Consider the following 14,296-nt stretch of genomic DNA (forward strand, 5'->3'; position numbering starts at 1 on the left):
ATTAGATTATCATAAAAGGCTTGCATTACTGGGGAAACACCCCAAAATACAACAAACATAATACACCCCCAAACACGCCTTGAGTTCACAGTAGTTGTTTAAAAGCTGTTGGTTGAATCTGAATATAAATTACTCTTCTGTAATAAACTTGAAGAAAATTAACTAAATTTTCTAAAGCTAGCTAAGTATGTCAAAAGCCAAAATTTTCTTCTATAGTTAATCTGGACAGCTTTCTGTGGCAAAAGTTATATGAAACAAACATATGTACATTTTATGAACAGAAGTACAAAGAATGTGTTCACAGAGAAACCCTTGATAAAATGGAATGCTGAGAGGAGTTTTATATTTAATGTGACTTGCTGAATCACTGTCGGGAATCTGTTGGGACTTTAGTAGTTTTAACTAATAGATTCCATTGGATACAAAGACAAAGAGCAAGCCCCGGCACAATCTGCACTGTGCTTTTCTGTCAGCTGAAGTCCACACTGACACACAGAATGCATATGCCACTTATCTATTAAGTCTGCGTGAGATCTGGTTTAAATAAACAATCAAATGGAAAATTAGCTGGGTAATTTCAAAAGAAGGGGGGGAAGTCAGTTACGCAGTGCAGTGAAGCTTGAACAGATCAGAAGAAACTAAAACCTCAGCTTGGTAGATGCCGATACTGGTTTGCATGGAGGAGTTATTTTGCTAAAAGGAAGTAAAACCGCTCCGTGAAATGTGTTGTCCTATGATAGGACAAGCACTCGGCCAGTGTGCGAAAATGGAAATGCTTCACGGAGGCTCTGAGAAAAGGTTGTGCTTTTTTTAAAAAAGAAAAAACAAAAAACATTTTCTACGGTAAACTCTGAGAAATCCCAAAGCCTATATTTTAAACAATAATTTAGGGCAGCAGTAGGGACAAAACCCCCCAACTAAATACACATTTTAGTTTTTAATCCAATAAATGCCTCGTAATTAAGAACATTGATTTGAAAAGGATTCTGTTTTCCTCCTGGGATATTTCTTGTTATTTGGAAATTATGTCATTTTAGAAGATTACTCTTATTTTAAGGTGTTTACATATTGAATGTAAAATATTTTGAACCATGATGGCAGTTCTTAAATTTATATTTTTAGAGCATAAAGTTATTTTTAAGAACAAATAAATTCTGCCTTTTACTGGCGAATTCCTGCTCTTTTTAGCATATTGTGCCAGCTAGCATTTTGGAGCCGTATAATAACCATTTCTGTTTCCAGCCACCAAGTTGTTATTCTTCTGGCATAATATAGATTCAGGAATGCAAGACTGTGGATCCTAAACCAGTGATATAGAAACCTATCATTTCAAAATCAATGATGAATACATGCGTGTGGTTTGCTGCTAAGAAGAGCCTGCATTTAAACCAGCTCGGAAACCGCAGCCTCCTCCTCACTCAGAACACTGCGGCCCAGGTTGACGCTGTTGCCTTACCATAGGGTGAGTTTACCAAAGAGAACAGGCTCGTTCCAAGCCAGGGGTCACGGAGGTGGAAAACACCACCTCTCAATAACCTTCTCATATACAGATTCCACCTTTCTTCACACTATGTTTTAAATGGACCCTTTGCCTGAACAATTATCAATTTAGATGTGACCGTATGCAGATGTCACATTCCCGAACCACTTAAAAGCACAAAAATTATAAAGCATGAGTGAATGGATTTCCTGATTATAGAGTATAAGAAAATGAAGAACAGACCAACTTGAGAGTAGGATTGTTTTATAGTTCATTTGATTAAAAATATTGTTTCACATAACAAAACAATTTAAGCATTCGCAATATAATTCATATGAAGGATATGAGAATCTACCTTTGCTGGTTACAAGTTTCTAAACACTCACATTAAACCTAGTGTAAATACACAGAACTTGAAATGTAGTGTTAGGAGAAAAAATTTTTTTTCTCTCCAGTTAACTTGAAAACACTTGATGCTTTTTTTTCTTTTTTTTTTATTGACTCCTATTTTAAGAAGTTGTAAATTCAAAGAACATATTCCTGGCTTAAGTTGTAGCGAGGAGGACATTTTGCCTTGTCTCACAGAGCTCAATTGAGCGTGTAGCTCTCTTTGAGCCCAAAGCTCTAAAATTTTCTCTTATTTGGATATTTAGACATTATGAATCTTTTCACTAGCTTTTTTCCCTTTTCTAGGACTTTTAGTTATGAATACAAGCATATAAAATTAATAAGCACAAAACAGAAACTAGTCCTTATGGATCAAGGCTAATTTTTTTCATGGGCAAAACCTTTTTTTCAGTCTCTCAAATTGTCATTTTGACTATTTCCTCTCCCTCTTCCAATTCCAATCAGATACCAAATCTTGTTAATTAAAAAAAAGGACTCTCTCCTTCTCCAGTGCCACTATCTTGGTTGAGGCTTTCTTCACTGTTTGACCAGGTCTTCCAGTAATCCCCATGCAGGCCCCGGTCTGTAGTTAGGATGGGCTTCAGGAAGGTTGTGAGCTCCTTAAGCCGTATGTAAGGTATGCGCATATGTGTGATGACATCAGATCTAATATACAGTCTCGACCCATGCCGGGGAATCTTTTTACAGTTCTGCTCCCATCATGTTCTTGTTCAGATCATACTTAACACTATTGGGTCAGTGTTCTGTGTGGCTGTCAGGGCTGTGCAGTGTTCACCCACTCTGTCTGTCTGTCTGTCTGTCTGTCTATGTATCTATCTATCTATCTATCTATCTATCTATCCATCCATCCATCCATCTATCCACCCACCCACCCATCTGTCCTAATTTCCAATGGCCACAGCCAAACACACAGCCTTCTGAAAATGTCTCAGCCTTTGTTCTAGCAGTTTCACAACCTGTGTCTACCTTCCTGTTTGATGCAAATTCATTTTTTTAGGGATCAGCTAATGTCCCAACTGTTTCATGATGCCTTTCAGACAATTTCAGTCTACCTTGAACTCTCTGTCCTCTAAAATCCTGCTGCAGAGGCAGTGATACCATCTACAGTATTAGTTCTTTAAGTGTTTCAAATTCTCACAAAATGGATATACAAAATATGCTGAACAATTAAAATTATTCAGGAATGGCACAAAAAGTTGTTACTGAAGGAATGTGAGATGACCACTGAAAATGTACAGAGTAATACACTAATTCCAAACATCGAAGGACTCTCCTTTTCATGCTACTTGAAAAAATTTTTTTCTTTAGGTGTTACATACTGATCACCAAGTAACCAATGAGGCAAGCTGCTTATCAACCAAATAATATCAAAGTCAGGAAATCATGCAAGTACCTACCTACTAAATTTGTTTATAGAAAGTTAATTAAAACTTCTTTTCTACCTGTTAAAACTGTTAATCATTTCACAGCACATTCTTTTAGCTAACTGAAGCAGTAGAATAAAAAAAGTAGAAATTCTCTCTAATGAAAAAAACTCTGAGACAATGGATTATTTCTTCTACAATGACAAGTATTTATTGCCATAGGTTGTTTCTATGTTGAGATGAACCTAAACAATAATTTACTCATACAGAATATTCTCACAAAAGGTGGGCTGCATGGTACTCCAAGAAAAAGAATGGTGGAAGAGTGGCAATTAAGAGTGAATAGGATTTTATTATGCAGTTCCGGGAGAGACTTCTGGAGATAGGAAATGCATGACAGGGATCTCAGAGTCAAGACTATATTTAAGAAGAACTAGCATTTCTATGAAGATGAAATATCCAGTGTTTTAGAGTATGGCGTTTTCAAAAGTTGGAAAAGTAGGCTTGGTTAACATGAACTTCTCAGATAATGTTAACTTTATACTGAAAACTGTATCCTACATTTTATACTATAGAAAATGAGCAGCCAAATTTAGCTGATGAGTGGTGACACTGTTGACCCTGTCTGTGAGGAAACTAACAACACTGACAGTGGAAAGAACAGATTCAAGGGGGTTGGGGTGGTGCTGGGAAAGCTGGTTAGCACACACTTGTCTTGGAACATGTGAAGAATGAGATCTGATAGGGGCAGCAGAGATGGGAAGAATTACAAGGCAGAGAGAGGGGAGTCAAGAACAATTTAAAAGAAAAAATTAAAGTAGATAAATCCAACTTCTAGTCATGAGGTCTCCATCAGAGTTCCTTCAGCCATACTAAGCCTTAGTTTTCTCAATGCTAAGTCATGCTTTCATTCAGGAGAGAGAAGTAATCCCATGTGCTCACCCAATACGACCATCACCAACATGACCATGTGATATTAATTACAGAAACACTTTATATGGTGCTATTGTTAGCAATAATAGTAACAACATAAAGCACACACATTAAGTAGCAGGAACAGTACCGGGCACCTAAGTAACTGCTCTGTAAGTGTTTGCTACTATACGTAGATATAAAACACTTTAAATCCTCACAGCCACAACCTTAGGAGGTACTAATAGTATCCCTGGATTACATAATGAGAAAAATAAAGAACAGAGAGGTCCAAGAACTCATCCAATGTCAAACAGCGATCAACTGGTAGAGCCATGATTTGAACCCAGCAGTGTGTCCAGAGTCCATGCTTTGAAGCACAATGCTGTCCTGCTCCTTGAGAAATGAGTCACACTCTGAGATTTTGAAGCCCTTTGTATCAAATGTCATCGTAAGATGACAGGAATACAAAGAAACAGAGGAAACAGATGAAGTGTAAGACCAGGGACATGAGACCCAAAGGTCCCCCTGAGTCAGAGATGATGTGGAAGCTTGAGAAACACCTTACATGGTCAGCTTGGCCATCATAAATAGCTATTCTGGTTCAGAAGGTGCTGAACTTATATAGGGGTGGGCGAAAGTAGGTTTACAGTTGAGTGGTTCCTATAGAAAAGGACATGAAGGTATGATTATTATGATAGCTTTATTATCTCAAAAGAATGTCACAATGCAACTATAAACCCAATTTTCCCACCCTGTATAAAGAGGTGCAGAATGGTGATGTTCTAAATCATGTTTCTGATCTCCCTCTGGATAAATATTACAAATAGTAAATATTGGGTTTAGCTACACTTAACTTTTGATGTTATTCAAGTAGATAATTAAATATGCTCTTAAAAGTAAGATTTGTGATTTTAGTCAATAATCATCTCTCCCATAATACAGGGTAAGGATGTTTACCTACCTACTGTCTATTTAAGAGACCAGCTTCCATCAGAACCACTTAACATGATACTGAAATACCTAGTATTTTATAGTATCTGCTATTGGTTGTTATCTGGAAAGCAATTTCTAATTATATATAGGTGTATAAAATTCACTTTGTTTAGTAATTTGTTAATGACATCTTAATTTTGGGAATTCAAAGCAAATTGCCACAGAAAAACTGAACATATTAAGCTGAACATATAGCTGAACCTCCAATGTATTGGTCATCTGCTTTTACTTAAGCAAAATGTTTTACTAACCTAGGTTTTCTTTCCCTTTCATTAGAAAAATTTTGAGGGCATTTACACAGTACACTGTCTTGTTAAATTAGAGACATCACATACACAGTAATGCTCACTGCCACCAATTAATTTACATTTGACTTTTTAAAGGTTTTAAGGTAAGTTAGTTTCTAATATCAGGACATTGTTTTCTGTCTCAAATAAACATATATATTTTTCACGGAAAATTCCTTTAAATTGTATTCAGTAGAACTTATTTATACAACCCACTCCTCTACTGGACATGACCCACAACAGTTTTAGTGGAAAAATATTATGAACTTCTAGACTTAAGTCTTACATGTATTTTGCCTGAAACCCTGTAAAAATTGCTAGGAACCGTAAGTTATTCAGCTGTGGTGAATCACAGTTTATTTATTTATTTATTTTTTGTTTTTGAGCTTTTAGAAAAAAAGAAGATCTTTTTCATGGGATAGCTCTAAGGAAAGAGGCAACCACAAAACATTTGGAGGTCAGAAATCTGGGAATGATGAAAATTTCAATATGCCTACTACACAATGGGGGAAACTCAGATTTCTGATTCTCATCCTGGTTAAGACCCCTGATTATAGATTCTTAAACATAAAATCGCTCCACTCTATCTGGGGGTTTCTTAGGGAAATAATATAATAATGCATAATGTCTGACTGTGAAGAAACTCCTGTGAAACCTCAATGCCTTTGTGGCGTATTCTTAGAAAAATACCCAAAGAATACACCAAAGCCAAGACTATTTTTGGCTGTACCAGTTAGAGGGCAACAGACATTCTAAAGGAAACTTGTCTCTTCTGCTTGACCAAGTCACCCTGATGCTGAACCGGATCTTCATGGATTTCACGCCTACCCTACTTGTCCTTGATGTGTTTTGCTTAGTATCTTTTGTGAAGTTAAGTCTATCTGCCAATTTGATACTGAAATTTAACCATTCAGCACATATAATAAGCTTTGGATTGTGAGGCAGAAGTAAAGAATTTTTACCCATTACTAAGTTGTTTCTCCAAAGATCATGAGTTCATGTCATAAAGTAGGTTTGTGTTGGCAAGCCACTCACTCGTTTGTCCTAACAGTTGTGTGGGTTAGGCATGATCATCCCATCTTGTGACAGATGAGGAAACTGAGGTTCAGGAGCTTCTGTGACTTGTCAATAAGTGGGAGAACTGTGATCTGAATCCAGAACACAAACTGCTTGCACTACATTATTACAAAAGCCAGATGTTTCAATTTAGAGTGCATCCTTATATTCTTCCCTCTCTTTCTGAATAAAGGCTCCATTTACAAATAAGGAAGAACTAGACAATTTAATATTTTCTAGTGCAAAAGGCACTCAAAATATCATTCTGCTTTGAGTACTGATTTATTGCAGGGATAGTTTTTAATTGCACCATAAAAATGATACTGAACCTTGCTATCTTCAAAAAATTCCACTTAACGATGAATGATAGATTGATGACTCACTTAATTGTTCACTTCTTGTGATTTTGGGGCTGTCTCTTTGCTAAAAATGAGGGGGTGTCTTCATTATTGACACAATCGCTCATTCTTTCAGTCATTTTTATAAACAAAAATATTGAGACAGTATAAATTAGAGAGAACGTGACAGAAGAGAATGAATAATTACTTGTGGTTTTAACATTTACACTGCTGCAAACTCATCAGGAGATCATAATGTTCAGGAGAAATGTGGTGCATGCACTGCACTGCACTCCTGCTCTGCCTCAGATTTATTAATATATCCTCTTTACTCCCCCCCTTGAGGGTAGGGGCCTTGGCAGACATCTCTGGGGAGACTACTAGTGCAGTGCACATTTAGTAAATATTACTGGAACTGCATTAAACTAAGCTTTATTTTTTTATTTAGGAAATATAAATAAAAATAATTTTAATACTAACAATAGCTAACATTTATTAACAAGCACTTACTCGTGGGGCAGAAAATGCTAGGTGCCTTGCATTGGTTATCTCATTTAATTTTCACAACAATACTGCAAAATGGAAATTCACAGACATTCCAAGGGCAATAATGTCATCCCTAAAATAACTTATGTATCATATATTTTCCTTGGTGATTTTATTATTTGGAATATTGGCTTCTGGAATATTTTCCCAAATAACTGTTTGAGCAAAAATTTTCCTCCATGATTTCACAGTTTTGAGTTGCTTCATCATAAACTAAAGGTTCCTTTTTCATGATTGTTAGGTAAGTTAATGTTATACTTGAATATGCAAATTGACCATAGACTTGGATTTACTATTATTACTATAATAACCTATATTAATATAGCAAGGTTCTCTGCCCACGCACTATAAATACAACATAATCAGTTCTTTACCATAACTGTAGGTTGTAAGAGGAGTTCAAGGTCAAAAAATTGCAAAAAAAGTTTGAAGTGTTTAGTAAAATAGCAAGTTAATATTAAGTTCAGTTAAAACAATTGAAATGGAGCAATAATACACCCAGTGACACATCTGTAATTTAAAAATTGAAATTGTTTATACAAGGTTTTGGTACAATAATTTTGAATATATTTGATTGATCTTTCAAATATGAGACTGTATCATGACTATAATGCTTTGAATTGAAATTCAAATGAAATATACTATGTAAGTCTAACTGTAAAATTTAAGTGACTGGCAAAGTTTTACTCAAAAACAGCAAATTATACTCTTGGCTGACAGCCTTGAAGTCCTGAAAAGTCCCTGGTAGGTAAAACATCTACTTCTAAAAAAGGGGTTTTTTAACCACATCTCTCCTTTCAACATCTGCTGTCTGTTGATGCACAATTTTGTATCACTGATGATTTTGAAAAGAACTTTTCTTTCCATATTACCTTCAAATAAAATCTTATGATGTCAAAAATCAGGAAGAGAGAAACGAACAGTGAACAAAACATAAGACTGCTTAAGAGACAAAGAAAATTTGAGTAAAACTAATAATTTAGGAGAAAATATTACCTGCCTGAGTTAATATTAAAAATGGTCAAAGTTTTATTATTAGTCACATTTCTAGGTTAAATCAATGAGGTATGAGTGAAGAGACCAATTTCACATTGCTTAACTGAATGTAGCAGAAAAATAGGGGATAGAAAAAATACAATTTGTGAGGTCAGAGATCATGTTTTACAAAGGGCTCTAAAATCTGTTAAAACACTCTCTAGGAAGTTATCATTTGAAATTTTCTTTTTTCCCATCAGAAAAACTCCTTAAGAATTAAGTCAAACTTAAAGGGGTTGAAAGCAGATTTTACATTATCCTCACTTAGCCTATAACATGTTTCATTTGTCTTCTCTTTAAGCTGCCTCTCTCACTTCAACATCGGCCCCTGGAGAACAGTGCACTGCTCTATCTGTAATTTTTCAGGTCTTGTATATGGAAAGTGGATGATGATTTTCTTGGCAGTGGCTGTGAATCGCATGCTGTAGATCATCCAATCAGAGAACTGGAGATTTTTTTCCTTTAATAAATCTAGATAACCTTGGTTTGGGTTAAAAATATCTTTGTTACTTAATTTCATAGCTACTAATAAAGCAATGCAATTGGATCTTTATTTGTGTTTTGGGCGAACTCCCAAAATAAAACTCCAAATGAACTCAGAATTTTCATTCAGAACAAATCAAACTAACAATATATTTAAAGCAAGAATCCAACAATTAACTTATATTTTTTCACATGTTACTTAGTGATATCTTAAAAGGTAATATAAAATTATATTTCTATAGTCACAAAGACAGTTTATTTGAGAGCAACTAAATGGTATTCCTCTCCCTTTCTGCAGAATTGAAATATGAATTCATGTTTCGTTAGGCAACAAAAATGCAAACTTGTTAAAGCAAATCCTTTTACACTGAATTTTTAACCACTCCACTGATATTTTAAACCACTGAGTAAGAATTTCAGAGAAGTCTTTTTGACTGATAAGAAAATCAGCCGAAAAATTTCTGATAAGTATTCTCAAAAACAAAAACTTGCAAAACAATGGTACTGGTCAAGAATAATAAACATTGCATGACCTTTTCCTCTCCTCACTTAGTTCTATTTTATAACCTAATAAAACTCTCTTTTTCAATGCTAAATGAATTTCAAAAGAAGTCATGTAATTAAAGATTTACAATTATGTGATTGTAACACATTCTGTGCAAATAGACACTATGGATTTTCGTGTCTTACCCCCAATGGGAGTGCTCAGTTCAAACGTTCTAAGTCTAAGGTCGTGCTAGATCGAGTTTTTCAGTCTGGAAGCCAGGTCTCCTTCCTCATTCCCTGCTCAGTCATTTATCTACAGCAGCACTGTGACATCAAGTCTCCATGTATGTAGCTGATATAAATTAAGCAATCTAGAAGTGACAATGCTTGACAACCAAGTGCATAAAATAGTAAACAATCGACAATCAAAATAAGGAACAGCTGTTAGTTTCTTTTTATATAAAATTATATCTAATTTAAAATAAATGCCAATTAAAATTATTAGCCAATATACATAAATCTACTCTGCCTTATTGTCAAAAAGCTATTGTAGACTGTGAAACTCTCTTAAAAATTTAAAGCGATTCCTAAAGGGTTTTTTTTTTTCTCTCTCTCTCACAAATCAGTAAATCTTTGAGCATACTGGTCTGTCTGACGCAGTAAAAAACAACAATGTTATCAAGGTGAAAACAAAGGGTACTAATAGGACAGTGAATAATTCAACACAAGGCATTGCTGAACTAATGGTTATTTCTATTAAATCTAATGATGATGAAAACTCAATTGAACTTGATCTTACAATCATCAATAACCACTTAGATTAGCACGTTAAAAGCTTTAGTATGCAGAGATATGACAAAATGTACTTTTAAAAGCAGTGACTTTTCATTTTGGTTGTTGAGAGGAAAGAATTAAGTAGTGGATGAATAACTGTCAACTGAAACCTAGAAATGTCACTATTACTAATGTATTATAATGACTTTCTGTATATTTCTCTTATACCAAGAGCACAAACCCCATCTTGTTACTTCTTTATTACCACTTGCCTTCATCTTTGAAATTACTTCAAGTGGTAAGACGTTTGTTGTTTTAAGAGGCGATTTGTGATGGTCTGAGATATCAAACCACATTTTGTACACTGCTATATATCAGCTCTTTGGGTTTTCCATTAAGTAAGTTAGAGAAGTTAGTAAAAGTTTATTGGCCAACAGTGCTCAGCCATTTAATCAAGTAATTAATTCATTATTCATTGTATACAGTATTAGAAGAATACATTACTTCTTGAATTATAGATAAAGGGCATATCTTTTTTACTTAAAATTACATAATTTCTTTGAAATACTCTTTCCATTTTTTACATAAACACTATTAAAAATTTATGACTATAAAATTAAATTTTCCTTTACTCAGCTAACAAACATTTACTGAGTATCTGCCATTTACTGAGTATCTTTCATGTTTCAAGCTGGGAATCCAAACTGGGTAAGATGCAATTTGCCCCTAGAGGGCTGAGGGGCAGGAGAGAGTTCTGTGTCCAGACACTGCAATTATAGTGTAAGAGATAAGTAGTGTAGATACAAGCTGCCACTGGAGAAGAGAAGTGCATAATTCCTTCTGGGAGAGACAGGAAAGGGTTTCCTCAATGGCTGAAGTGAATTCTGAGGGAGGACAAAAAAGGGCTCAGTGGCATGGAGCAGGAGTGCTAGGAATGCACATGTAAAGCCAAGTAGCCTCAGCATTGTTTGGAAAGTAGAAGCACAATGTAGCAGTTAAGAGCCAGGACTCTACAGGCAGACGGCCTGGGCTGCAGCTTAGCCAAGTCCTTAACCTCTCTGCACCTCAGTCCCACCATCTATAGAGGGGCGTAATATGAATATGTATTTTTACATACTTTTAATTTTACGTCTAAAAATACTTTTAATTTTAAAATTAAAAGACTGCTATGGGAAAAATGAGTTACTTTTTGTAAAGCACCTAGTAAGAACTATTTAAATGTTTGCCATTGTCAGAGTTGGAGTGTAGGCTTCTTGATGGCAGTGGCAGAAGGTAAGAAGGTTTAAGACTAGAGGGCAGGTTGGGAAAGAGAAAAGAGGCTCACAGTTAGTTGTGAAAGAGCTGGGAAGCCACTGCTGGATTTTAGGCCGTTGAATGATGAGCTACAATTAATTAGCTTAAGGATTTGATTTGAGAAAGACTAATCAGTCATGGACAGAGTGGAGTGAGATGCAATGTGAAGCAGGGAGATGAATTAGGTAGGGGTCCTGGGGTGTTGATGTGAACCTGGCCTAGGGGAGTGGGATAAGAATGGAGTGAAAGGGGTAGATTTAGGAAATACCTTGGTGACAGAGTTGGTAAGACTTGGTGACTCACCAGGTGATGGCATGAGGGAGAGGAATGGTTCAGGGGCTAGTTGGGAAAGACTGTGTACTTTCTGATTGAGCTGAGCTGAAAAGAGAATGTTTATTCCTTTGGTCTTTTGGTATTCACAGGGGCATAACAAATGTTCAATTTACTTTCTTCCCTCGCAAGACCACTGTTTTCAGAAATTGAGATGATTTGATTTTGAAAAAAATTACAAAGACTGAGCATTATTTCACTTAATTGCAGAGTCTTGCCGCTTGGCCTCAGAATTTCTCACTTTATCTGAGACCTTGTATTTCAATGACAATATTCAAAATTTGGAAGGAATCTTTTGGCCCTTTTGCTTCAGTTTTCTTTTCTGAAAATGCAGAGACATTCCAGTTGGCCTTGGTTTCCCCCCCAGTGTTATGTGATTCTCTGACATCAGCACAGATACATTCAGCTCCGACACATGATACTGTCCAACAGGAGAAAGAAGGGAAGACGGCTGAGCTCATGAACAGGACATGCCTGCTAAGCTCAAGACTAATTGGCATCTGCAACAGGTGTTCTGGGCAACCAGAGCTAGAAAGGGCTTCTTCCTCTATTTTTAAAACGTGGGGAAGTAATTCTTTCACGATACAGAAATTGTGAAAATTATATACTCATGATTAAAGATACGGTCAGTAAAATATAATATTTATTAGCATGAGGGTGGAGCAACTGTTTTCCTTTCTGTTTCCTTTGACTGTTTTTGAAGTAGAAGATTCTCATGCCTATGGCAGACGTCCTAAAGTAGAAGGATGAATTTGCTAAGCTCATATGATTTTTTAGTTCAATGACGCTATAATCTATATGTGGCTAACTTTTTTGCTTACACGAATGAGTATGTTCTCTGTTCCTAGAGGGCCATTAAACTTAGCAGGCTGTCAAGGAATTGACAATGACAGAATAATTGAGCAACCAAGCACTTCTCATTTTTAATATAGGATTCTAAAGCATTCTAGCTGTTACCCAGTACTAAGAGGCCACTTCCATCAAAGCTGAGAAACTCATTCCTCCACTCCACGTGGTTTTTTACTACTTCTAATAACTTTCATGATCATTACTGGCTTTCCCATAAGAGCAAGCAAACAGATGCAGCAAGGTACTGGATAAAGTATCATAACATCTATACCATTTTTCTTATATTATCTTTTTCTTGGCATTTGTGAAAACCCAGTTCTTAGTCCCCACCATTCTTTCTAACCATGGTGTTTGCCAGAGACTTGAATCCAAAAAAGAGTGGTCCAGTTTGCATCTGGTTCTGTAATGTTGAGACAACAAGCCACAAAGTATTTTTTGAGGGGAAAAATGAATATTTCATCTCAATATTCAGCAAAATAGCATATTGTTTATTCATTAATTTGACTCTCACTAATTTAAAAAAAGAGACAAAATAGGAAGCAGTGCCACCGATTCTGTTTATCAATTCAGTGTATATTCTAATACTCTTTCTTTATTACTCACTGAATTAGGGAAGAGTCAACATCAGAAGTGAGAAACATTATCCCTAAATGGATGGATTTGTAAAAATGTTTTTATATGCCAATTTTCTTTATCTTTTTTCTTATAATTAGTAGGCTATTATATTTGACTCTAGCAAAATATTTTAATTAGGCTATCCAGGGACAGTTCAATAAACTTGATTTTTTTTGACATTTCAAACATAACCTTGTGTCATTCATGCCTGCCTCCTACTATTTTAAAAGTGTAGCATGTTCCAGCTTGCAGGAATTACCATGGTTACTTGTTACGCCAATAGTGAACTGCAGTTAGCATTAAGAAATATTGTGTGCTGCTCTGCTTCTGCATTGAGAGTGCCATCAATATCTCATATCAATAATATGAATTAATATGGAACTCTGGAGAAATGTGACAGTGAGACGGTCAGTCAAGGTGGAAGACATTCGTAAAAGCTTAAATATATGTAAGTGTTTTTGGGCCCACACTAGGTTTAGATTCTATAAGAGCTTATTTTAACTGAATATCATTTTAGTTTATTAAAATTATTGTTGAACGGTTATAATCCCACCCCTCCTTTCCTTTTTGAATTCTCTTTTAGAAATGTACAGGAGTTTGGTGTTTTTTTGGGCAGGAAGTAAGTCATATTTAATGTGGAATGATTAACCGAGACCCAACGGCAAGGCTGGCTAAAGGCACTAGTGTCTTGGGGCCATTTTTCCATGCCTCTCACAGATCTCTCAACTTTACTTGGTTCAAAAGATGTATTTCTGGCAAATCTCCCAGTAAAGGACCCCTGAACCCTGATATACACAGCAGTACAGTCATCTCCACTCACCTGCACTGGTGCCTGCACCGGATGTGAGGTCTCCACCCATCAGACCACCTACAGATTAAAGAGGAAAATCAAAAGGAGGAAGGCTAAAGGTCCACAGAACAACACATTTCACCCTTAGCAACCCGGCATTTTGTCTTCTCTCAAGAGTCCTACATTTTTAAACTATTACCTAAGTCAGATGGCTGACATTTGTTTTATTGTGACATGCTGTGCTCAATCACTGA

At 35.8% G+C, this 14,296-nt stretch overlaps 1 protein-coding gene across 20 annotated transcripts in view; it reads right to left on the reverse strand.

The window, feature by feature from the left end:
- MEF2C (myocyte enhancer factor 2C) overlaps positions 1–14,296 on the reverse strand; it is a 163,206-nt gene that overhangs the window by 16,341 nt on the left and 132,569 nt on the right. For all 20 annotated transcript variants that reach the window (XM_028529117.2, XM_036020519.1, XM_036020517.1 and 17 more), the window contains one exon: positions 14,073–14,120. In XM_028529117.2, the coding sequence (XP_028384918.1) occupies positions 14,073–14,120 (48 nt within the window). The remainder of the gene's footprint in view (positions 1–14,072; positions 14,121–14,296) is intronic.

Source organism: Phyllostomus discolor, chromosome 3, assembly GCF_004126475.2.
Source record: "Phyllostomus discolor isolate MPI-MPIP mPhyDis1 chromosome 3, mPhyDis1.pri.v3, whole genome shotgun sequence".
Lineage (NCBI taxonomy): Eukaryota > Metazoa > Chordata > Mammalia > Chiroptera > Phyllostomidae > Phyllostomus > Phyllostomus discolor.